At 64.7% G+C, this 22,387-nt stretch overlaps 1 protein-coding gene across 4 annotated transcripts in view; it reads left to right on the top strand.

Moving 5' to 3' along the window:
• Window positions 1-22,387, top strand: part of TLN1 (talin 1) — a 49,338-nt gene that overhangs the window by 14,329 nt on the left and 12,622 nt on the right. For 3 of the 4 annotated variants that reach the window (XM_059725429.1, XM_059725428.1, XM_059725430.1), the window contains exons 2-39: window positions 729-892; window positions 3,344-3,441; window positions 3,664-3,793; window positions 3,891-4,043; window positions 4,200-4,342; window positions 4,991-5,118; window positions 5,498-5,558; window positions 5,867-5,971; window positions 6,171-6,326; window positions 6,620-6,721; window positions 6,951-7,027; window positions 7,508-7,688; window positions 8,591-8,704; window positions 8,915-9,023; window positions 9,580-9,788; window positions 10,007-10,105; window positions 10,312-10,362; window positions 11,326-11,493; window positions 11,772-12,066; window positions 12,409-12,575; window positions 12,853-12,981; window positions 13,452-13,565; window positions 14,640-14,753; window positions 15,027-15,161; window positions 15,281-15,409; window positions 15,551-15,653; window positions 15,956-16,164; window positions 16,467-16,586; window positions 17,115-17,312; window positions 17,772-17,911; window positions 18,146-18,239; window positions 18,345-18,434; window positions 18,656-18,778; window positions 18,916-19,059; window positions 19,608-19,769; window positions 19,892-20,032; window positions 20,207-20,388; window positions 20,989-21,121. In XM_059725429.1, coding sequence (XP_059581412.1) covers window positions 763-892; window positions 3,344-3,441; window positions 3,664-3,793; window positions 3,891-4,043; window positions 4,200-4,342; window positions 4,991-5,118; window positions 5,498-5,558; window positions 5,867-5,971; window positions 6,171-6,326; window positions 6,620-6,721; window positions 6,951-7,027; window positions 7,508-7,688; window positions 8,591-8,704; window positions 8,915-9,023; window positions 9,580-9,788; window positions 10,007-10,105; window positions 10,312-10,362; window positions 11,326-11,493; window positions 11,772-12,066; window positions 12,409-12,575; window positions 12,853-12,981; window positions 13,452-13,565; window positions 14,640-14,753; window positions 15,027-15,161; window positions 15,281-15,409; window positions 15,551-15,653; window positions 15,956-16,164; window positions 16,467-16,586; window positions 17,115-17,312; window positions 17,772-17,911; window positions 18,146-18,239; window positions 18,345-18,434; window positions 18,656-18,778; window positions 18,916-19,059; window positions 19,608-19,769; window positions 19,892-20,032; window positions 20,207-20,388; window positions 20,989-21,121 — 5,136 coding nt within the window. In that variant the 5' untranslated portion in view covers window positions 729-762. The remainder of the gene's footprint in view (window positions 1-728; window positions 893-3,343; window positions 3,442-3,663; window positions 3,794-3,890; window positions 4,044-4,199; window positions 4,343-4,990; window positions 5,119-5,497; window positions 5,559-5,866; window positions 5,972-6,170; window positions 6,327-6,619; window positions 6,722-6,950; window positions 7,028-7,507; window positions 7,689-8,590; window positions 8,705-8,914; window positions 9,024-9,579; window positions 9,789-10,006; window positions 10,106-10,311; window positions 10,363-11,325; window positions 11,494-11,771; window positions 12,067-12,408; window positions 12,576-12,852; window positions 12,982-13,451; window positions 13,566-14,639; window positions 14,754-15,026; window positions 15,162-15,280; window positions 15,410-15,550; window positions 15,654-15,955; window positions 16,165-16,466; window positions 16,587-17,114; window positions 17,313-17,771; window positions 17,912-18,145; window positions 18,240-18,344; window positions 18,435-18,655; window positions 18,779-18,915; window positions 19,060-19,607; window positions 19,770-19,891; window positions 20,033-20,206; window positions 20,389-20,988; window positions 21,122-22,387) is intronic. The other variant, XM_059725431.1, reaches the window with a different exon arrangement.

Raw genomic sequence — 22,387 nt, forward strand, 5'->3', positions numbered from 1 at the left:
GCCCTAGATAAAGCAGCTTGAGAGCCTCTGGGCAGGTGGCCCTGTGGGGGGCCCTGTAGCTTCCGAGTGCTCCTGCCTTCCCCTGTCCCCCAGGCTGGGCCAGGCCGGGGACGTCTGCATGCCCCCTCCATGCTCCTCAGGTGGCAGGAGGCGAGGAGTGTCCTGAGAGCCAGTGCAGGCACCTCATCCGCCTGGCAGGGGCAGGGCCCTGGGCCTGGTCTGCTTCCCGGCCCTTCACTTCCTTCCTCCACTGGACATCTCATGGGCTGGTGGGTCTGAGCATGGGGCCAGGGCCAGGACCTCATGGCTGTGCCCTGAACTCAGTGGCTTTTGTGACGCTCTTCCCCTGCCTCAGTCTCCCCGGGGAGCTTTGTTGCAGCTCTTCTGTACAGCCCCTTCCCATGCAAGCCTCTCGGAGCAGCCAGGGCTTGGGATAGGGCGGAAACCCTTCGCTGAGGGGGATCTCCCAACAGCAGCAGCCCCTTGCTGGGGTCTCCGATCCCGGGCAGGGCCATGACACGCTGTTAGGTCAGTTGTTGCCCTGCTGCCAGGCAGAGAAGGGCCCCAACACCGGCCGGGGTGGGGTGAAGGTGGTGACCGCTGCCAGGGTCTCCTCAGCAAGGCCGCTTGCTCCTGTGCTGTCCCTGGGGGGCAGGGGGGGGCCGGTGCAGGGGCTGCACCTGGGGCAGCTGTGCTGGAGCTGACCTGGCTGCAACTCTCCCTTGCAGGTGAAGCAGGAGCGGGGTCCTTCCAGCCGCCACCATGGTTGCCCTGTCACTGAAGATCAGCATTGGCAATGTGGTCAAGACCATGCAATTTGAGCCCTCCACCATGGTGTATGATGCCTGCCGGATGATCCGCGAGCGTGTGCCAGAGGCGCAGATGGGACAGCGTAAGTGCAAGGGCCCTGAGGCATAGAGGGCAAAGGCCTGTCCAGCTCCGCACCAGGCTAGGATGCTGCCTCCACGCCAGGCTGTGCAGCGCAGCAACAGGGCTCCCACCCAGACTGGCGAGGGGTCTCACCTCACCAGCAGGACATTCCCTTGCTCCTGTTCTTCCGCCTCATGTCCCTGAGCTGCTGCTGAAAGGCCCTCATCTTCCTGGGGCCGGTGCCACCCAGGTGCTGCGGGAGGTGGCTGTTCTGTCCCGACCCAGAAACGCACTCACGGTTTCCAGCCAGACAGGTTGGGCAGCACGCCAGGAGGTCATAAGGTACCCCGATGTCAGGCCACACGTGTACACCGGGGACACCGGTGCTGCCCAGGGTTCTGAGTCCAGCAGATGGAGGGAGAAGCTGCGGCTTGGCAGATTCAGGCTAAGATAGGACGCAGCTGTGAGGAAAGACCCTGATTTCAGCGGCAGGGCTGGGTCAAAGTCACAGAGCCACAAGGCTGGCAGAGACCTCGGAGGTCACGTCTACCCAAGCCCTGCCTAAGGCAGGATCAGCTCCATCCAGATCAGCTCAGACAAACTCTGTGTCTGAGCTCAGAGCAGCCCAACACCGTCACCCTGACACAGCCTGGCATCGTCCCTGCCCCTGGACAGCACTGGGGCAGGGGCAGGGAAGGCAAGGGGCAGGCCAGATGTCCACCCTGATGCTGCAGCTCCTGAGTCTTGCAGGCCATGGCTCCAGCCTCTCTCCAGAGAGGGGCGCAAGGGCCATCCGGACTGCTGGCCGCTCCACGGTGTGGGGAGCAGTGCCCAGCGCCATGTCTGGATCAGGCCATGGGTCATGGAGCTCTGGCTTGGGGCACAGCTGGGAGCCCCAGGGCACAGGAGGGGTCAGCCGCCCTGTCCCGCACCTCCAGCCTGCCCAGCTTCGAGGAGCTCTGCCACTTGGCGTCTGCTCTGCGCTCGCCTGCTTGGGCTGTGGCAGCTAGCCATGCTTACCTGCGCTTCCCCTGACACCTCCCTGCCCCATGTGCTCCTGGCCATGGGAACTACCTGGCTTCTCCCTCCCGCCTGCTGCTCTCAGACAGAAACGGGGCTGCAATGCTAGCTCTTTCTCTGCTCCTGCAGCTGTGCTGGGCACTTGCTCCCTGGTCAAGGTCAATCTCAGGCTGCTGCTCCCTGGCCCCGTCTCTCTGCTTCCGCAGCCTTAGCCCTCCCATGCCTGCAGGCTCTTGGGTGGCCAGAGGGTGAGGCTCTCGCTCCACAGATTCTCTCTTCTCTCCTGCTCAGCATACGGGGCTCCTGCCAGCTCAACCTCTTCTGCAAGCCTGGCCCTCCCCCACTGCCTGGTGCCCTGGCCACGGTTGTGTCTTGATTATGCCAGCAGCCATGCTCCTGCCCCTCCCCGCCTCCCCGGCTGTGTGCATTTCTGCCTCCCCAGTGCAGCTTCCCTGATGCCCTGCGACACACAGCTGGGTTCCTGGGTCGGGCACCCCCAGCTCCTCTCTCTCCCCCTGTCCCTGCAGCTCAGGCCCTCCTCCCCATGGCTCCCTGCACCAGGTTTGTGCCCCATTTCCTTCAGGGGACTGATAAAGCAAAAGTGTGTCCCTGGGATTGTCCTGCTCCTGGGCACCCTGCAACAGGACGGGTGTGGGCTGGGAGATGTGGGAGCCCGTGCCGCGGGTGCAGAGCTCTGAGACAGCTCTGGGCAGAGCCAGCGACCAGGCAGAGCCCCTGAGGGACCGGACGGAGGGTGGGGACAGGTCTGGAGCGCCGAGGCAGCTGGGCACTGCTGTCCCGTGGCCCCCCGGCAGCCCCAGGGTGCAGCGTTCTTTGCTCACTCTCTCCACCACAGGTCTTATGTTTCATGGTTAAAATTCAAGCAGGCTTGCTTTCATCACTCTGTCCCATTAGTGCTCCCCCTCGCTGCCTACATGCCCCCCCGCCCTGCCTGGCCTCACCTATGGACACCTGAGCATGGTCCTTGTTAGCCCGAAGCCCTGGGGAGCCTCTAAGCCTGGCCTCACCCCTCTGCCCCACACCTGCCCTGTCCCAGCCCATCCCCTCCTCATTGCCCCCGAGGCCTCTTCCCCTCACCCTGAGCCAGCGTGGTGGAGCGATCAAATCTGTGGAGCGATTGTGCTGCCTGTCTGCTCCATCCCCTGGGTCACAGGTGGGAGCTCCCCGGCAGCACACCCCCGCACAGCACCTCCCTCCCCGGGGCAGGAGCAGGCAGACAAGTTATACATGCACCAACTGACCTGCGCTTCCCTATGGCTCCCCCTCTCCCCACACAGCAAAGCCACATCAGCGTTTCGTCCATCCTCAGCCTTTGTGTCCTGGGGGAGACCCTGCACCCCTGGGACGTGTCCCAGGCCCCCTGGCAGGGTGGAGCTGGGCTGTGCCAGGCCTGGGAGCCCTGCACTGGGAAGGCCTGTGCTCTATCTTTCAGCCAGTGACTTCGGGCTGTTCCTCTCGGATGAGGACCCAAAGAAAGGCATCTGGCTGGAGGCTGGGAAGGCACTGGACTACTACATGCTGCGCAACGGGGTGAGTGCCTGGGCCTTGCCCCCACCCCACTCCATGCAGAGGGGCAGGGGCTCCGCCTCCCCCCCCACCCCAGCTCTGGGCTGCCCTTGTCCTCTGCTAGCCCCAGCTCCTCATCCCTCACCCTCCTCTTTAGTGATGGTTCCCAGGGGCGAGTCGGGGGGGGGGCACACTGGGTGGGGCAGGGGGCCCGTGCTGAGCCAAGCCACTGTGGTGTGCCTGCAGGACACCATGGAGTACAAGAAGAAGCAGCGGCCCCTGAAGATCCGCATGCTGGACGGCACCGTGAAGACCGTCATGGTGGATGACTCCAAGACCGTCACAGACATGCTCATGACCATCTGCGCCAGGATCGGTGAGGGCATGATGGGCTGGGCGGGGAGGGCAGGGCAGTACCCGGCTGTGGGTGCCAGGGACGGGACAGGAGGCTCTGATGCCCCCCGCCCCCACAGGCATCACTAACTATGATGAGTACTCGCTGGTGCGGGACATCATGGAGGAGAAGAAGGAGGAGATCACCGGCACCCTCAAGAAGGACAAGACCCTGCTGCGTGATGAGAAGAAAATGGAGAAGCTCAAGCAGAAGCTGCACACGGACGATGAACGTGAGTGCCCGGACCGGGCAGGAGGGTCCAGGGTGAGGGTGTGGGGAGGCCCATTCCTGGGCACGTGCCTGTCCCACCTCCCTCAGTGCCCTGGCAGTGCTCTGGGCATCCCCTGGTTCCCGGGCTGTGCCTGGCTGACCCCAGCACTTCCTGCAGTGAACTGGCTGGACCATGGGCGCACGCTGAGGGAGCAGGGCGTCGATGACAGCGAGACACTGCTGCTGCGCCGCAAGTTCTTTTACTCAGACCAGAATGTGGACTCTCGCGACCCCGTGCAGCTCAACCTGCTCTATGTGCAGGTACCACCCCCACCCCACCCCCACTGGGGCCCTGTGCCCCTCACCACGGCCTGCCTACAGAGACAGTGCTCAGCTGCGACCCTGGCACCGAGCTTCCCAGCCACCCCAGTCCAGGTCCAGCCTTCCCTGTGCCTGCCAGGGAACCTCTCCTGCCCTGGATGGAGGTCACAGCAGCCCCCAGCCCGGGCTCAGCCATCGCCCTGCTGTGCTGCTGCTCCAAGTGCAACCAGTCCCACCTCCAGCACTCCTGCAGTTGGCCCCTGGGCCACCAGAAGGGGCAGGTATGGGGAGCGGGAGCATGCTCCCAGCTTTCAGGCCCGTTCTGGTCCTGCCTGTCCAGGTGGCTCATACCTGGGCATCCCCCACCTGCTGCCCCAGGCTAGGGAAGCCCACACGCCTCTCTTGCTATGTGAAGCCTGGCCCTGGCCACACATGCGGAGCGCCTGCAGAGCAGCTCAGCCTGGGCACCCCTTGCCCTCCTTGTCAGGCTGCAAAGCCTGGAGGGTCCTTCCCAGAGAGGCTGGGGGGTAGCAGGCTCTGTGATGTGCTCAGTGCTGTCACCACAGAGCCCTGCGGCCAGGCTGCCTCTGCCTGACTGGGATGCAGCCCCTGCCTCGCAGGGCCTCACTCACCCTCTGCTGCCTCCAGGCCCGAGACGACATCCTTAACGGCTCGCACCCCGTCTCCTTCGACAAGGCCTGTGAGTTCGCCGGGTACCAGTGCCAGATCCAGTTTGGGCCCCACAACGAGCAGAAGCACAAGCCGGGTTTCCTGGAGTGAGTGCCTGGAGCTGGCCACTGGCCAGCCCAGCAGCGCGGGACTGGGGGGCAAGAGGGCTCCTGAGCACCACCCTGGCCCAGTGCCCTTGAGTGCCTGCCAGGGCAGGGAGCACATGCCTGCTTCCTCAGGAGCATCTGCGCACCCCGGGTGCAGGCCTGGTGTGGCCTAGCCGGTGAGGGTACCTGTGAGGGCATGTGCCCAGGGCTGTTGGCATATGCCAGGGGCTGCTGCTTCAGGGACCCTGCACTGCCTGTGGCCACTGCAGGTGTGTGTTCCCTCACACCCATGTTGCCCCGGCCCCGGCCTTGCAGGGCCAGGACACCCTGGGGCTTATGCCAGCCCTGGTAGTGATGGCCTGCCCCGTGCTTTCTGCAGCCTGAAGGACTTCCTGCCCAAGGAGTACATCAAGCAGAAGGGAGAGCGCAAGATCTTCATGGTGAGTCTGCAGGGCAAGAAGGCAGAGCGCCTGGCCCTGGGGCCCTACCTGCCAAGCTGCAGTCGAGGGCCACGGAGGAGCTGGCAGCCCCGGGCACGCATGTGCTGTGCTACAGCGAGTCGTGGCTGAGGCTGGGTGGAGGCCTGGTGGAAGGTGGGGGAGCCTTCTGGGGGCCAGAAAAGGGTGTGGGAGCAGGTGGGCCATGGCAGCCCGGGGAGGCAGGGCAGGGAGGGCTGGAGCAGTGGGGTAGGGCAGGGTGCAGCCAGGGCTTGGGGTGACAGGGCCTCTCCCATCTTCGTCTTTTGCAGGCCCACAAGAACTGCAACAGCATGAGTGAGATTGAGGCTAAAGTGCGTTATGTGAAACTCGCCCGGTCCCTGAAAACCTACGGGGTCTCCTTCTTCCTGGTCAAGGTGCAGCAGCGACTCCCTCGCACTTCACCTCCAATGTCTTCCCCTCTCACCCTCTCCATCCCTGGGGCCAGGCACTGTTCTCCTGGGGCTGGGCTCTGGGCATCCCACTGTCCAGCGAGGCCCTGGCATTCCTGCTTGTGCAGGGGCTGTGCATGGGGCTGGCTCTGGGCAGCCGTGACCCCTCTGTGTCCTGGTGCAGGAGAAAATGAAGGGGAAGAACAAGCTGGTGCCACGGCTGCTGGGCATCACCAAGGAGTGTGTGATGCGGGTGGATGAGAAGACCAAGGAAGTGATTCAGGAGTGGAACCTCACCAACATCAAGCGCTGGGCCGCCTCACCCAAGAGCTTCACCCTGGTAAGGCCCCGGCCCTCAAACCCTCCTGCCCCGTTTCTCCTCGTGCTCGTGCCTGCCTGCCCTGCTCCCAGACCTCATCACCACACCATCAAGCTCTGGGCAGGCTCACAAGGACAGGCCCTGTCTCCTTTCCCCGGACTCATGTCTTTGACCCAGCTGTGCCTTGCACACCCGCTGCCGCACCTCCAGCCATCCCTGGGGCATGGGAAACCCAGCAGAGCAGAGCATGCCTGGGGCGTCTGGAGCATGCTGGGTGCCCAGTCCTCATGCAACCCATTACTGCGGCTTTGCAGGACTTTGGGGACTACCAGGACGGGTACTACTCAGTGCAGACGACAGAGGGGGAGCAGATCGCCCAGCTGATCGCCGGCTACATTGACATCATCCTGAAGAAGGCAAGTGCCACATGGGTGGGAGTGTGGGGGCAGCAGAGTGGCATGCACACTGTAAACAGGCTGTTGGCAGAGCCCATCCAGGGCAGGAGGAGGGTTGGAGGACTTGCTGCCTCACTCCAACATGCTCCGGCATCTCCAGGGGGGCTCCCTTGCATGGGTGGAGTGCGGGGCCTGGGCTGCCTGGAGGACAGAGCCTGTGAGCTCACTCATCTCTGTCTCTTTCCCACAGAAAAAGAGCAAGGATCACTTCGGGCTGGAGGGGGATGAGGAGTCCACCATGCTGGAAGACTCCGTGTCCCCCAAGAAGTACGGCCCTGGGCGAGCCACGGGTGGGGTGCAGCAAGGCCCATGCCTGGGAGTGTCAGCCCCAGGGGGGCCATGTGTTCCCAGGGGGTGGGGTGGGGTGGGGTGGGGGAGTTCCTCAGACACCAGAAGGGCCATCACATGGGTTGAGTGACATTTCCAGCAGCTCTCAGCCAAACCTCTGGTGCGGGCGGGATGGCTGCAGTGCCCATCAACAGGGACCTGCCAGCTGCCCCAGCCCCTAAGGGGGGCCCTGTCGGGAGCTCCCACCCCAGGGGGACACAATCTCCATGCCCAGAGCTGTGAGGGCAGGTAGGAAGGAGTGCTGCCAGGACTGGGATGGCAGAGCCCCATTCCCCAGGGCGCAGCCCCCGTGCCCAGAACTGCAAGGGCAGGTGGGAGGGAGTGCTGCCAGGGCCGGGGTGCTGAGGTGGAGGGAAGCCTCCTCGGCTCGCAGCTGCAGCATGCGGGGTCCCGTTGCAGGTCCACAGTGCTGCAGCAGCAGTTCAACCGTGTGGGCAAGGTGGAGCACGGCTCTGTGGCGCTGCCGGCCGTCATGCGCTCGGGTGCAGGTGGCCCTGAGAGCTTCCAGGTGGGCACCATGCCACAGGCCCAGCAGCAGGTCACCAGTGGGCAGATGCACCGAGGGCACATGCCCCCCCTGGTAAGAGCTCCCTGTGCTGCTGTGGGTGCTGCCCCCAAGGCTGCTTGTGGTGCTTGTGGCCACCCCCCACCCTCGGCTGGGCAGGGCATGTCCCAGGGCTGTGCTTGTGCAGGTGGTCCCATGGGGCTGCCAGTGTCCCCTTCTCACAGATCCCTACCCAAGCTGCCCTGCAGCCCCAGCACCACTCATGGCAGCCGCAGGCAAGAAGGCCACACACGGGGCCCCAGACTCCTCCCTCCCAGCCCCATGTGGCTTCTCCCATCCAACCTTGCAGTAGTGGCCACTGCACCCTGGGCTCTAGTGGGGCCAGCTGCTGCCGTGTCCAGCCCCACTAGTGCCACACCGCTCTGCATCAGCCATGTACTTGGTGGGGGTGCTGCATGGCAGGTCCTGCCCCCCACTGCTGTGCTCTGCTGGTCCCTTGAGGCTGGCAGGGGAGCAGGACATGAACCCACCAGCCTCAGCCTTGGATGGCACGTGTCACTTGGGGTTGAGATGAGCTCTCCTGTGCATAGGGAGGGGCTCCCCTGTGTGAGGTGGATGCCAGATGCTGCCTGGTCCCCTCCTCACAGGCTCTGTCCAAGCAGTGCCCAGGATACTGGGCTTTCCTGGGTGCTGGCCTGGCCTGGCCTGGGAAGGCAACCTAGCTGAACCAGGCTGTGTCCAGGCCCGTGGGGTTGGGCACTGCAGGCTCCTGGTGTTCCTCACCCCTCACTGCAGCCTGGCTCTTGTGGGATGTGTGGCTTCCCCTCTGCAGCACCGTGTCCATCCCTTGGCAGGTGCCTGCCCAAGCAGCACGTTGGGGTGTTGCTGTTGCCTGGTGGTGGGAGGGGGCCAGGTTTGGGGTGAGCGTGACAGGCGCAGCCCTGCAGAACTAGCACCATCTCCACCTTGTGTTGCAGACGTCGGCCCAGCAGGCCCTGACCGGTACCATCAATTCCAGCATGCAGGCGGTGCACGCGGCACAGGCCACACTGGATGACTTCGAGACGCTGCCGCCACTCGGGCAGGACGCTGTGAGTGCCAGGTGCCCATGGCCCTCGCTGGGGCTGGGGGGCTTGTCTGCCAAGGTTGAGGGACGGGGCCTGCAGGAATGACTTCTGTCCCGTGGAGCAGGCTCTGGGTCCTGGGGAACCGGGGCTGGGGTTGAGGTGCAATGGGCCTGCAGGTCCTCTATGCTGGTTGGGGCTGGAGCATCCCCAGTTAACCCTGCTGCCCCCTTTCAGGCCTCCAAAGCCTGGCGCAAGAACAAGATGGATGAGTCGAAGCACGAGATCCACTCGCAGGTGGATGCCATCACCGCGGGCACTGCCTCCGTGGTGAACCTGACTGCAGGTGCGCAGTGGGAGGAGGGCTGCTGAACATCCCGATGCCCCACCATGGGCCCCTGCTCGGCTCTCTAGGACACACGCTTGGATCTGGGCAGCGACTGTCTGCCCCTTGCCCCAGTGCCAACCGAGACCCTTGGGCTGCCATCCCACCTGGCCGTGCTGCCCTTCCCCCAGGCCTTGCTGCCCCACTTTACACCAATCTCCACCTCTACCCCGTGCCCTTGGCTGCTGCCTTCCACTGCACAGCCGGGTTCCTGGCCCCTACCACTGAGCTGCTTTGCTCTCTCTCGAGCACGTGGTCTAGTTGCTGACGTGGTGCTGACCTGACCCCACGTTGCCCTGCACAGTGCCTCTGGCCCCACACACCAGTGGTGTCGGCCCCATGCCAGGCTGTGGGCATGACATGGCTGCAGCCTGGTCTGAAGGTCCCTGCTGTCCCCTGGGACAGGGTTATGCCAGCTTGGCTGGGCCTGGATACTCCAGTCTCCCTGGGCTGCCCAGGTCAGGAGGGCACGTGGTCTGTGCCTCTCTCTCACCCATACACACCCTTCCCCATGCAGGGGACCCAGCTGACACGGATTACACGGCTGTGGGCTGTGCTGTCACCACCATCTCCTCCAACCTCACTGAGATGTCCAAGGGTGTCAAGCTGCTGGCCGCACTCATGGAGGACGAGGGTGGGAATGGGCGGCAGCTCCTGCAAGCGGCCAAAAACTTGGCGAGTGCTGTCTCGGACCTGCTGAAGACCGCTCAGCCAGCCAGCGCTGAGGTAGGGGCCGGGCCATGCTGTTGGGCTGGGACTGGGGAGGAGAGCAGCCAGGCGGGGCAGATGCTTCCTTGGGGGCCCTGTATGGCGGGTTGGGAGGAAGACAGTGGCGGGCTGGGGTGTGATGCTAGCAGGGGGGGCATGGTGCTGGACGAGGGAAGGTGGGGGGCGGGCACGCGGCATGGTGCTGTCCTAACTACGTGTCTGCATGTGCCCGGCAGCCACGCCAGAACCTGCTGCAGGCGGCCGGCGTCGTGGGCCAGACAAGCGGGGAGCTGCTGCAGCAGATCGGAGAGAGCGACACCGACCCGCGCTTCCAGGTGAGGACGCAGCTCTGGCCAGGGGACGCACTTTGGGGACAGCATCCAGACCCTCCCTATCTCGCCCTGCCCACACCTGCCCCAGCACGGGCTCTGGGCTGGTTGGTAGGGCCCCTGTGGGGCAGCTGTGCCAGGTGGCATGGCCCTCTTGCCCGTGCCAGGAGCTGCCAGGATGTAACGCTGCTTCTCTCGTGGATCCTGTATAGATCGTGGCGAGCCGGTGTGCTCGGACCCTGCCCACATCTGACCCAAAGACGGTAACGAGGGCAGGGCACAGTGCAGCTGCCCCCCTCCAGGCAGGGTGCTCCTCCTCTGGGCACAATCAGCTGGGTGCTGGGGCTGGAAAGGGGTCCCAACCTGCTTCTCTTGTGATTGATTCTGATTCTGAAGCTCATGCCCTCGGGTCACTGCCCGATGCCTCCCAGCACAGCCCCACAGCCCGTCCTGTCTTGGGCACGTTCAGGGCTGAGCGCAGTTGTGTGGGCATGGGGCTCCATCCCTGCCCCTTCCCCATGCCGGCTGTGCAGGCCTGCCGCCCAGACCCGAGGGCATCCGCTCCCTGCCTTCCACCTCTGCTGCCGGGGCTGCTGCTGCCGCAGGGGCAGATCTGGGTGTGACGGGACCGGGCACTAGCGAGCCAGTGCATGTGCTCCATGGCTCCATGATTGTGGCTGGAGCTGGTGATGGACTGGGGCTGCGTCTGCATCGGGCCCTTGGGGCAGGAGCTGTGCTGTGGCCAGGGGTGGGGAGTGGTGTGTGGGCACAGGGCAAGCCAGGCCCCATGGCTGGCTGCAGGTGGTGGGACAGGATGCTTGGTGTGGTGCAGGCTGGTGCCGATGGGCCTGGCCCCACGTTGGCTGTGGGGTTCCTGCCCCCCACCCCTCAGTACTCCAGGGCAGCTGCAGTTCTGTGCAGTGCCGGGGCAAGGGGCACCCATGCCCATGCTTACCCCAGGCCCTGGCAGTACCCACCTTTGTGCTCATGGCCTGGGTGAGGTGCACAGCAAGCCCATGGTGCCCAGCAGGTGTGCAGCAAGTCATGGCACCCCGGGGCAGATGGTGCTGCAAGCCTGTTCGGTGCCACTAGGCTGGTGGGAGCAGGAGGTTGGGCTCACATTTCCCTGCTGAATATTTCAGGAGCTGCTCCCTGCTGAGCAGGCAGTGGGGGGGCAGCTGCTGCCTGTGCCGTGCTGACCCTCTCATCTGACATCCGTCCTGCAGGACATGCTAATGCAGCTGGCGAAGGCGGTGGCCAGCGCCGCGGCTGCGCTCGTCCTAAAAGCCAAGAACGTGGCCCAGAAGACGGAGGATTCGGTGCTGCAGACCCAAGTGATTGCAGCCGCCACACAGTGTGCTCTCTCCACCTCCCAGCTTGTGGCCTGCACCAAGGTAAGGCCTGTGTTGATGCGCAGGATTAACCCCACTCTCTCCACGTACTGGCCCTGCCCTGGCCTGCGGGCACAGGCGAGAGCCAGCCCCTGTCCATGGGGTTGCCTGGAGCATGCTCTGGGAGTGGGAGAGGCCAGGTGGGGGCCTCTCGGTTAACTCTTCCTGTGCAGAGCAGTAATAATTCTTTTTGTGCTGCAGCACAGTAGGGGAGGCAGGGGTGTTAGCCCTCTCCATGCTGCAGTACAGGTAGGCGTCTCCAAGTCCTCTCCTCTGTGCAGGTGGTGGCTCCCACGATCAGCTCCCCGGTGTGCCAGGAGCAGCTGATTGAGGCTGGCAAGCTAGTGGCCAAGTCAGCAGAGGGCTGCGTGGAGGCCTCCCAGGCAGCCACGGATGATGAGCAACTACTGAAGCAGGTGGGTGTAGCAGCCACGGCCGTGACCCAGGCCCTGAACGACCTGCTGCAGCACATCAAGCAGCACGCCACAGGTGGGCAGCCCATCGGGCGCTACGACCAGGCCACCGACACCATCCTCAACGTCACGGAGAACATCTTTAGCTCCATGGGTGATGCAGGTGAGGGGGGGGCAGGGCGTGGCGCTGTGGTGGGGGCAATGGGCGAGTGCCACAAGGCAAGACATGGCCGTCCTCAAAGGCCATGTCTCATCCCTGCACTGGTGCCTGGGGGTTGATGGCTGTGTGTGGTTGTGCAAGGTGCACAGGTGGCACCAGGTCTCCTGTAGCCTGAGAGTGGGGGACAGAGCCTGTGGCAGTAGGGCACAGGGCACCAGCAGTGGGGCAGTCTGGGGGCCCAGTGGCAGCTGGCAGGGGCCGGGGGGAGCGTCTGGCCCCAGCTCTGTCTCCCGCTGGAGGCACTGCACAGGCTGAGGGTACTGACAGACACTCCCCCCGTTCCAGGGGAGATGGTGCGCCAGGCCCGCATCCTGGCCCAGGCCACCTCCGACCTCGTCAACGCCATCAAGGCTGATGCGGAGGGTGAGACCGACCTGGAGAACTCGCGCAAACTGCTGAGCGCTGCCAAGATCCTGGCCGATGCCACCGCCAAGATGGTGGAGGCAGCCAAGGTCTGTGGGGCAGGGGTTGAGCGGCCGTGCTGAAGATGGAGGGAGGCACGGGGGTCTGGGGCTATGGAGGGAGCATGAAGGGCAATTGTCACTTGCTGCTGAGCAATTCAGAGGAAGCGCCTGGCTCCCCTGGGGCTCGGGCACCCTACCTCCCTGCTCCCCACTCCGCTCCGCCCGTGCTGCAGGGAGCCGGGCCAGGCCCAGGGAGCGCTGGTGGGGGACTGGGCTGGTCGGTGCCATTGGACACATCTGTCCTAATGATATCCCGTGCTGCCAGGGGGCTGCCGCCCACCCCGACAGCGAAGAGCAGCAGCAGCGGCTGCGGGAGGCGGCCGAGGGGCTGCGCATGGCGACCAATGCTGCAGCCCAGAACGCCATCAAGAAGAAGCTGGTGCACAAGCTGGAGGTGAGCAGGCTGGGCTGGGCTGGGACGGCTGCATGGGGAATTGCAGGGGCTGCCAATGGGCGCAGGGCTCTGCAGGGAAAGGGGCAGGGACAAGCTGACCTAGGGCAGGTGCCAAGGACCCTGCCTCTTCCACAGAGCCATGAGCCCCGCTCCCAATGCACCCCACTGAGCCCCTTCCCCTCTCCCTGCCCCCCTCTTCCACGCACTGCTGTGGCTTCATGGGTCAGGATCGTACTGCCCTGACCGGCAGGGCTGGTGCTGCTCTGTGGATAGGCCTGTGCAGAGCCCATGCCTGGCCCTGAGCTGACCGGCAGGAGCCCCTGGGGGAGGGCCAGATGGGAGAGTCAGGCCCTGCCAGCCGGAAGAGGCTGCCTCAGTACTGGACATGGGTGACTGCCTCTGCCTCGTGCCCCAGAAGTGCCAGCCCCCAGACACCCCTGGCTCAGACTCACATGCCACCTCCTCCGCAGCATGCCGCCAAGCAGGCTGCAGCCTCCGCCACGCAGACCATCGCCGCCGCACAGCACGCTGCCTCCTTCAACAAGAACCCGGCTGTGCAGCAGCAGCTGGTGCAGAGCTGCAAGGTAAGGAAGGGATGTCCCAGGCCCAGCCTGGTCCAGCTGCAGCTTCGACACACCCTCCCCCCCAGCCCTGCCCATTGGGTGGTACCGAACAGAGCCCTATCGGCCCAGACCACAAGCTCGCTTGCTGGCACCTTCAGGAGCCATCGCTGCCCTTGCTGGGTGTAGCACAAGCCCCGCACAGGCTACGGGGGCTGCACTGATCCCCCACAACCTGTTCCAGTCAGAGGGTTCCCACTCACTGGGGCTGGTGCTAGGCAGATGTCCAAAAAACTGCAGTTCCAAAATCAGGGGAGAAGCAGTTTTGGGTAAAAGCCTGCCCTGGGGCAGTAGTGAAAAGGAGGCCAACGTTACAGGTGAAAAACATACATGACAGAGGAGACAGACGGGGCACAGACAGTGGCAGAAGGGGGTGCAGCAGAGGGAAAGCATCAGCCCAGAGGCCTCTCCAGTGCTCTGTCTCCCATCCGGTGCCCTCTCTGTGCCTGGGAGATGTGCTTGTGCTGTGCCATGGGCTGGCCAGGTGTCTGCAGCCCGGCCCAACCCTGGCCAGCTGATCCAGGGGGTTTAACAAAGAATTGGAGGCAGGAGCGACCTAAGGGACGGGTGACGCACCCTGCTGTCATGTTGCACTGCGTGATGACACACAAGTCGTGTCAGAGGAGACTAGATATGGGCGGCTGCACCTGCTGCACGCAGCATTGCCCGGCCCTGCATGGAGCCAGGTGGAGGCAGGTGCTGGAACCATCGTTTGGGCCCTGGGGAGATGGGCTGAGACCTGGTACTGAGGTACCTTCCTGGGAATCCTCGTCCAGTTGTGGAGGCTGCAGGAGGGGCCCTGGGTTCACCCTAGCCCTGCGGGGTTCAGGTCTTCAGCAAGGGTCAGGAAACGAAGGGATTGGCCAATGATGTGAGGGTGGCCATGGTCTCAGCTGGTCCCAGCTCTGCCATGGCCGCCCAGGACAACAGTATGGGGCCGGGGTCAAGCCAGTCCTGGAAGCACCACTCCACCCTTGCCACATTTGTGCTCAGCCTGGTCTGGGACACACTGCTAACTCTCCCCTGGTCTGGTTGCAGGTGGTTGCAGATCAGATCCCGATGCTGGTGCAGGGGGTGCGAGGGAGCCAGTCACAGCCGGACAGCCCCAGCGCGCAGCTGGCCCTCATTGCTGCCAGCCAAAATTTCCTGCAGGTACCTGGACCGGCACCCCAGGGGTCCCCGCAGCCCCTCTGCGCACCGCATGGCAGACAGGGGTCTAAACTCTGCACCCACCCTTCGCTGCTGACTGGCATCGCCCTGCACCCCTGAGACTCCTGGTCCCGTCGCTGGGGTGACCAGGTCGCCAGGCTCTGTACCTGGCACGTCTGGGCTCTGGGCATGTAGTGCCAGGCTCGGGGCACTGTCTTGCCATGGGACGCGGCTGCTCACTGTCTTGTCCTCATGGCCTTTCTCTCGGCCCCACAGCCCGGGGGGAAGATGGTGGCTGCTGCCAAGGCCACTGTCCCCACCATCACGGACCAGGCCTCCGCCATGCAGCTCAGCCAGTGCGCCAAGAACCTGGCCGCAGCCCTCGCCGAGCTCCGCACGGCTGCCCAGAAGGTGAGACGTCCTCCTGGCCTGTGTTGTGGTGCAGGGTGGGTCCCAGGGAGGGAGCCCCAGGGCCCCTGGTCTGGGGGCTGTTGCTACCCCATGTGGTCACGACCCCTCTCCTGCTGCAGGCTCAGGAGGCCTGCGGGCCTCTGGAGATCGACTCGGCCCTCAGCCTCGTGCAGAGCCTGGAGCGAGACCTGCAGGAAGCCAAGGCCGCCGCCAGGGATGGCAAGCTCAAGCCTCTGCCTGGGGAGACGGTGAGGGCTGATGGGGGGAGGCACAGGGCAGGGCATGCTGGCTCCCACGAGAGGCAGAGCTAGGGGTATGTAGGGGGGCAGCAGGGTGGGGAAGGATGGCTGTTGACTGGGGAAAGCTCCCCCTCCCCCATTGTTCTGCAGATGGAGAAGTGCGCGCAGGACCTGGGGAACAGCACGAAGGCTGTCAGCTCTGCTATCGCCCACCTGCTAGGGGAGGTGGCCCAGGGCAACGAGAACTACACAGGTACAGGCAGTGCTCAATGGGACGGGGACCAGGGAAGAGATGGGCCCTTGCTGCCACAGCGCGAGGCCCCATCTGCTGTCACATGTCTGGTGGTCCCAGCCCTGGGAAGTTTGTCCTGGCCCTGGACAGACCGGCAGGCAGGGAGCATTGGTCAGTGGCCAGTCACAATCCTGGCGAGGGGCAGGCAGCCCTGGGAGGGGCCAGTCCAGCCGTGTGCATCTAGCTGCAGGGGCAGAGCCCTGCCTCTGGGCAACACCCCAGCCCCTTTCAGCCTGGGGCCCTGGCCTACGTCTCGCTCGCAGGGATTGCTGCGCGGGAGGTGGCTCAGGCCCTGCGCTCGCTGAGCCAGGCTGCCCGTGGCGTGGCGGCCACCACGTCGGACCCCCAGGCACAGAGTGCCATGCTGGAGTGTGCTGGCGACGTCATGGACAAGGCCAGCAACCTCATTGAGGAGGTGCGCAAGGCTGTGAGCAAGCCCGGCGACCCCGAGAGCCAGCAGCGCCTGGCCCAGGTGAGTGCAGGGGACCCCGAGAGCCAGCTGTGTCTGGCCAGGTGAGCACAGGACTCATGGCCTGGTGATACTGGGAACCAGACATCTCTGTGCCACTCCCCGGCCTACCCCAGTGTCCATGCCATTCCCCGGCCCACCCCAGTTTCTCTCCAGAGCAGCTCTCTGTCCCTGGCAAGGCTGAGCACATCCCCTGTGCCTGCAGGACTGGTGGGAGGGGCCCGTGGGTTAGTCGGAGACGGGGTTGGGCTGAGCTGGGGGCATGTGTACAGGTGAGTGACCGCCCCTACCCACTCTCCCGGCAGGTGGCCAAGGCTGTGTCCCAGGCCTTGAACCGCTGCGTGAACTGCCTCCCGGGGCAGCGTGATGTGGACGCTGCCATCCGCACCGTGAGCGAGGCCAGCAAGAGGCTGCTGGCCGAGTCGGTGAGTGTCACCCTGGGGCTGGGGCTGGGCCTGGGCCTGGGCCCTTCTCTGCCCTGTTCCCACGACTGGCAGCAGGAGCAGCCAGGAGCTGGTTCCTCTGATGCATGTAGCTGACGGGTTTCCCAAGGTCTGGCCCAGCCCTCTGCACCAATGTTCACTGCTACGGGATGCTGGTGCTGGGAAGGGCCAGGCCCAACCTGGGAGGTGCTGGGGGGAAGGGCTGGGCTCATGACATCAGCTGTGGTCACCCACACGCCAGGTGCATGTAGCATGAAGCTCCCAGAACCACAGCATGACCAGCACCACCTCCACCCTGCCTCTGTGCTAGGAGCTTTGGGCAGGAGATGGGGCCGCACTGCCCAGCACAGCAGCATGCCCTGGGCATCTGATCCTGCTGGCATGGTGGGGGTCAGCTCGTGCCCTTGTCTGGGTCTCCTGGCCTGGGCAGCACCCCTGGGGTGGCATCCAGGGCTCTGGACTGTATGCATATGTGCAACTGTGGCCCCTGACCACCCCGTCTGCTCTCAGTTCCCCCCCAGCAGCAAGAACTTCCAGGAGGCGCAGGGCCATCTGAACCAGGCGGCTGCCGGGCTCAACCAGTCAGCCAACGAGCTGGTGCAGGCGTCTCGCGGGACCCCCCAAGACCTGGCCAGGGCCTCTGGCAAATTTGGGCAGGACTTCAACGAGTTCCTGCAGGCGGGAGTGGAGATGGCCAGCCAGTCCCCGGTGAGCACGATGCAGGCAGCTCCTTGCTGGGCTTGCAGCCGGGCCTGGGCATAGGGCTGAGCAATGGAGGCAGCAGCTGGGGGCTGGTGCTTGCACTGGTGCCATCACTGCTGCAGAGCTGGAGACGCAGCTGGCTGGCAAGATGGACAGCAATGAGGTGGAGGGTGGGGGGCAGCTGAGCTGCTCGGAGGTGGGGGCACGGTGCATGGCCCCGGGGTGATGAGCCGGGAGGATTGTGGCAGGGCAGGACACGATGCGTGACCCCGGGGTGATGGGCTGGGGGGAGGGGTCATGGCAAGGTGAGGCACAGTGCATGGCCCTAGGGTGACAGGCCAGGAGAGTTGTGGCAGGGCAGGATGTGGCACATGGCCCTGGGATGACAGCCTTGCGGGGGTTGTGGCAGGGCGGGACGTAGCACGTGGCTCCAAGATAACAGGCCAGGGCCTCGGCTCGTTGCAGAACAAGGAGGACCAGGCACAAGTGGTGTCGAACCTGAAGAGCATCTCCATGTCATCCAGCAAGCTGCTGCTGGCCGCCAAGGCCCTCTCTGCCGACCCCACTGCCCCCAACCTCAAGAGCCAGCTGGCTGCTGCTGCGCGGTACGAGATGCCACCAGCTCTGACCCAGCTCCGGCGCCCGTGCGGGATGGGCGATGGGTGATGGGCTAGGCCAAGGTTGGGTGCGGGTGCAGTGGGCTGCAAGGGGGGCTGCGACATCCCTGCTAGCAGAGGCAGGAGTAGCCAGGACACCCCCCACCCCCCACACTTGCCTGGCATCTGCCCCATCAGTCAGGGCAGGTGCTGGCATTAACCCCACTTTTTCTGGCTCTGCAGAGCTGTGACAGACAGCATCAACAACCTGATCACCATGTGCACACAGCAGGCACCCGGCCAGAAGGAGTGCGACAATGCCCTGCGGGAGCTTGAGGTGGGGGCCAGGTGTGGCAGGTGGGCCAGGGCTGCCCATTAGGCAGGGGGGCAGCATGGGGTGGGGGGAGCAACAGGCACTTGGCCTGACTCATGTGCCCCGCAGACGGTGCGGGAGCTGCTGGAAAACCCCACACAGGCCGTGAACGACCTGTCCTACTTCAACTGCCTAGACAGCGTCATGGAGAACTCTAAGGTGAGGCCTGGCCAGGGCAGGGGTCAGGTCACACAGGGGGTGTTGGGGGCTGGATTGGGGCCTGGGGAGGCAGGGCACTCGGAGCCTAGGTGGTGCCTTGGCCAGTGGGGTGTGCTGGGGCCGGCACAGCTCTGCCATCATGAGGGTTGGGAGGGTAATGCCATCGCCCCGTGGCTGCTCCGGGCTTCTGTGAGCGGAGCTGAGGGCTGCTTCTGGTGCAGGTGCTGGGCGAATCGATGGCTGGGATCTCGCAGCACGCCAAGAACAGCAAACTGCCTGAGTTCGGGGACGCCATCAGTGCCGCCTCCAAGGCGCTCTGCGGGCTCACGGAGGCAGCGGCTCAGGTAGGCGAGGCCACGGCACCACCAAATGCACTGGGGAGCCTGGCTGCCCCCCTGCCTTGCTGCCAGGGTCTGCCCTGTGCTGCCATGCCTCCCACCCCACCGCTCGGGGCCTCACACATCCTGTCCCCTGCTCGCAGGCTGCCTACCTAGTGGGTGTGTCGGACCCCAACAGCCAGGCCGGGCTGCAGGGCCTTGTGGACCCCACGCAGTTCGCCAGAGCCAACCACGCCATCCAGGTGGCCTGCCAGAACCTGGTGGACCCGGCCTGCACCCAGTCCCAGGTGAGGGTACTGCACACGGGGGCGGCTCCTGCTGGGAGGTGGAGATCAGCAGCCACAGCCGGGTCATTGCTGACATGGGGCGTGGGAGGTTCAGTCTGATGCTGTGGCCTGGGCAGGGCCTTGGACGAGCAGCCAGAGCCTGAGGCAAGTCCCTGCCTGCATGTGTGTGCTGGGCACAGGTCCCCACAGGCCTCCTCTGACCCAGGCCTGTCAGCAAGGGGAGGAGAGGGCCGGGGGCTCTGATGCCAGGGACTGAGAGGCTCTGACACAGGGCTCTGGTGTGGGGGCTGCCTGAGGGATCAAGTCCCTGCAGGGCCTGGCCCCAACACCCTGCACAGGAACGACTGATCTCAACCGATGCCACAGAGGAGGCCGTTCTAAGGATCCAGCCATGGAATTGGCCTGACCAGGGTGAAGAGGAGCCTGGCAAAGGCTGTGACCCCCAGCCTGGATGGAGTGGGGACAACCCCTGGCCCCAGGCAGGGGAGCAGAGGGGGTGACCACTTTGTGACCGTGGGCCGGGCTGACCCCCCTCCCCTCCCTCACAGGTGCTGTCAGCCGCCACCATTGTGGCCAAGCACACCTCGGCCCTGTGCAATGCCTGCCGCCTGGCCTCGTCCCGCACCGCCAACCCTGTGGCCAAGCGCCAGTTTGTGCAGTCTGCCAAGGAGGTGGCCAACAGCACCGCCAGCTTGGTCAAGACCATCAAGGTACTACCCGGCTCCTGCCAGCAAGGCAGGCATGGCCGCGGAGGGGTGCAGGGAAGGCGGGCATCGGGTGGGTGGGGGACTATCTGCGCTGCTGCGTGATGCTGTCTCCCCACCCGGCCCAGGCGCTGGATGGAGCCTTTAACGAGGAGAACCGGGAACGTTGCCGGGCGGCCACCGCCCCCCTCATCGAGGCTGTGGACAACCTGACGGCCTTCGCCTCCAACCCGGAGTTTGCCACCGTCCCTGCCCAGATCAGCCCTGAGGTGAGTCGGGCCTGGGGGCCCAGTGGGGTGGTGGCACCAGGAGCCATGGGGTGGGGGTGGGGGAGTGGGCAGGGTCTGCCCCAGCCCAGGGGAGGGCGTGCGAGTGTGTGAGCCCTGGTTGCAGAGGCCAAGAGTAGGCGCGTGCTGCTGACTTACTGGGCTGCTCCCCTGCAGGGGCGCCGAGCCATGGAGCCCATCATCTCCTCAGCCAAGACTATGCTGGAGAGCTCAGCCGGGCTCATCCAGACGGCCCGTTCACTTGCTGTCAACCCCAGAGACCCACCCCAGTGGTCAGTGCTGGCCGGGCACTCTCGCACCGTCTCCGACTCCATCAAGAAGCTCATCACCAACATGAGGTGGGAGCAGTGCCTGCGTCAGGGTCTCGCCCACGCCGGTGCCACCTGCTCTGAGCTGCGGGCTGGGCCATGGTGCCTGGTGCCCCAGCTTGGCTCTCATCACCCCAGAAAGGCTCTAGTCCTGCTCGGCAGCATGCCCCGAGTGCGAGTGCTGCAGGGCTGGCTGCCTGCATCTACAGTAGTGCCGTCCTATTGAGCACTAGGGGAGGCGGTGTACACTCTGTAGCCTAGTGTGAGGGCTGGTGCCCCACATTGCCTGGACTTCTCCAGGGCAGATGTTTGTCAGGAGAGGCAGAGGATGGGGAACAGGGAGTCTGGGCCTCTCTGACTTGGCCTGATGGAGGAGATACAGTTCTTCTCTGGCTTTTGCCCCCTGCACCCCACTGCCCCATTGTGCTCTGGTGGATGCTGAGCCAAGGGGCATGTGCTTGGCAGCACCTGAATCAGCCACCAGTCAAAGCAGCAGGAGGGTGGTGGGAGCACTGGCCGGAGCCCGGGGAGGCCTCCAATGGCCCTGGGAATCTGGGAGCCCCAGCCATGCTGCAGGGCAGCGACTTTGGCTTGATGCTCAGCCTGAGGATGCCTGCTCCTGTCACGCAGAGACAAGGCGCCGGGGCAGCAGGAGTGCGACGAGGCCATCGAGGTGCTGAACAAGTGTATGCGAGATGTGGACCAGGCCTCCCTAGCCGCCATCAGCCAGCAGCTGGCCCCACGCGAAGACATCTCCCAGGAGGTGAGCGCGACTGGCAGGACTCCGTGCGCCCTGCTCGAGGGGAGCTGCGGGTGGCGAGCAGGCATCGCCAATCCAAGGGGGCTCCCTGCCGCCCACCCCCTGCCAGGGCTCCTGGTGCATGGGCCCCTGGGGGCGGCACTGCCTGGCATGTGGCTGACTGAGCCATAGTGCATTGGCCCCCAAGTGCTCGCCCCTTGGCGCACCTCACTCCAATGCTCTGTTCCTTCCCTTGCCTGGCTCTTAGGATAAATGTCACTGTCAGAGCAGGGAGGCAGTGGGAATGATGCCAGGGGAGCTGTTCACTGTCCATCGCTGGAGGTGTTAAGGAGAGGGTGGACAGCCACTGGTGGGGATGCTCTAGGCAAAGCAATACCTGTGCTCTGCTGTGGGGGTTTCCCAGGCTCTGCGCTGGTTGTCCCATGGGGACAGAAGGGAATTTTTCCCCCTTTCTGCTACATGCTCAGCCTCTTCCTGCAGAGGTGCTGGGTATTGCTGCAGTGCAGGCTGAAGATGGGGACTGGGCTGTGCTAATGCTGCTGTGGGACCAACCGCTCAGTGTCCTGGTTTGAGGGGCTTGCCTCTGCACTCAGGCTCAGACCGACGCTGCACTGGGGCAGGAAGGGATTTCCCCCCTGCTCAGGCTGGTGTGGACTGGGGGGTTTGTCTTCCTGTGCAACAGGGGCACGTCCTCTGCCTGGGGTCTCTCAGGTGTATATTAACCTCCTTTGCAGCAGCAGATTGCTGGCCCCCCGCAACTCCCTGCTTTCCCTGCGGCAGGGACGGGTGTTAGGACTGTGCTGCAGCAGGGTTGATGGGAGTCTGAGGAAGAGTTTAGATGATGGATTTCTTCAGGATGGCTTGGACAGGGCTGATCCTGCCTCAGGCAGGGCTTGGACTAGATGTGAGCTCTGCAAGTCCCTGCCAGCCCTGCCCTGTGATGTCTGCGACTCGTGGCCAAGCCCTGTGCAGCCATGCTCTGTGCCCACATGTCTCCATGTCCCCCTGGTCCTGCTGCCACCCCAGCCTGCCCTGCTGACTCCAGCCCTGGTGCCTGGGTGTCCTTTGGGGGGAACCTGCTGGTCTCCTTCAGTCCCTGTCCTGGTGACCCCATGTCCCCATGGAGCTGTGCTCTCATGTGGACAGTATGGGGGGTGCCTCTCTGGACAGACCCTGACATCCTGGTGTGGGTGTAGACAAGCCCCTGGCTGGGTCCCGACCACACGTCCCACAGCCCAGCTGCTCCAAGACAGCCCGGTGTTTCCTACC

This window comes from Alligator mississippiensis, chromosome 3 (genome assembly GCF_030867095.1).
Source record: "Alligator mississippiensis isolate rAllMis1 chromosome 3, rAllMis1, whole genome shotgun sequence".
NCBI lineage: Eukaryota > Metazoa > Chordata > Crocodylia > Alligatoridae > Alligator > Alligator mississippiensis.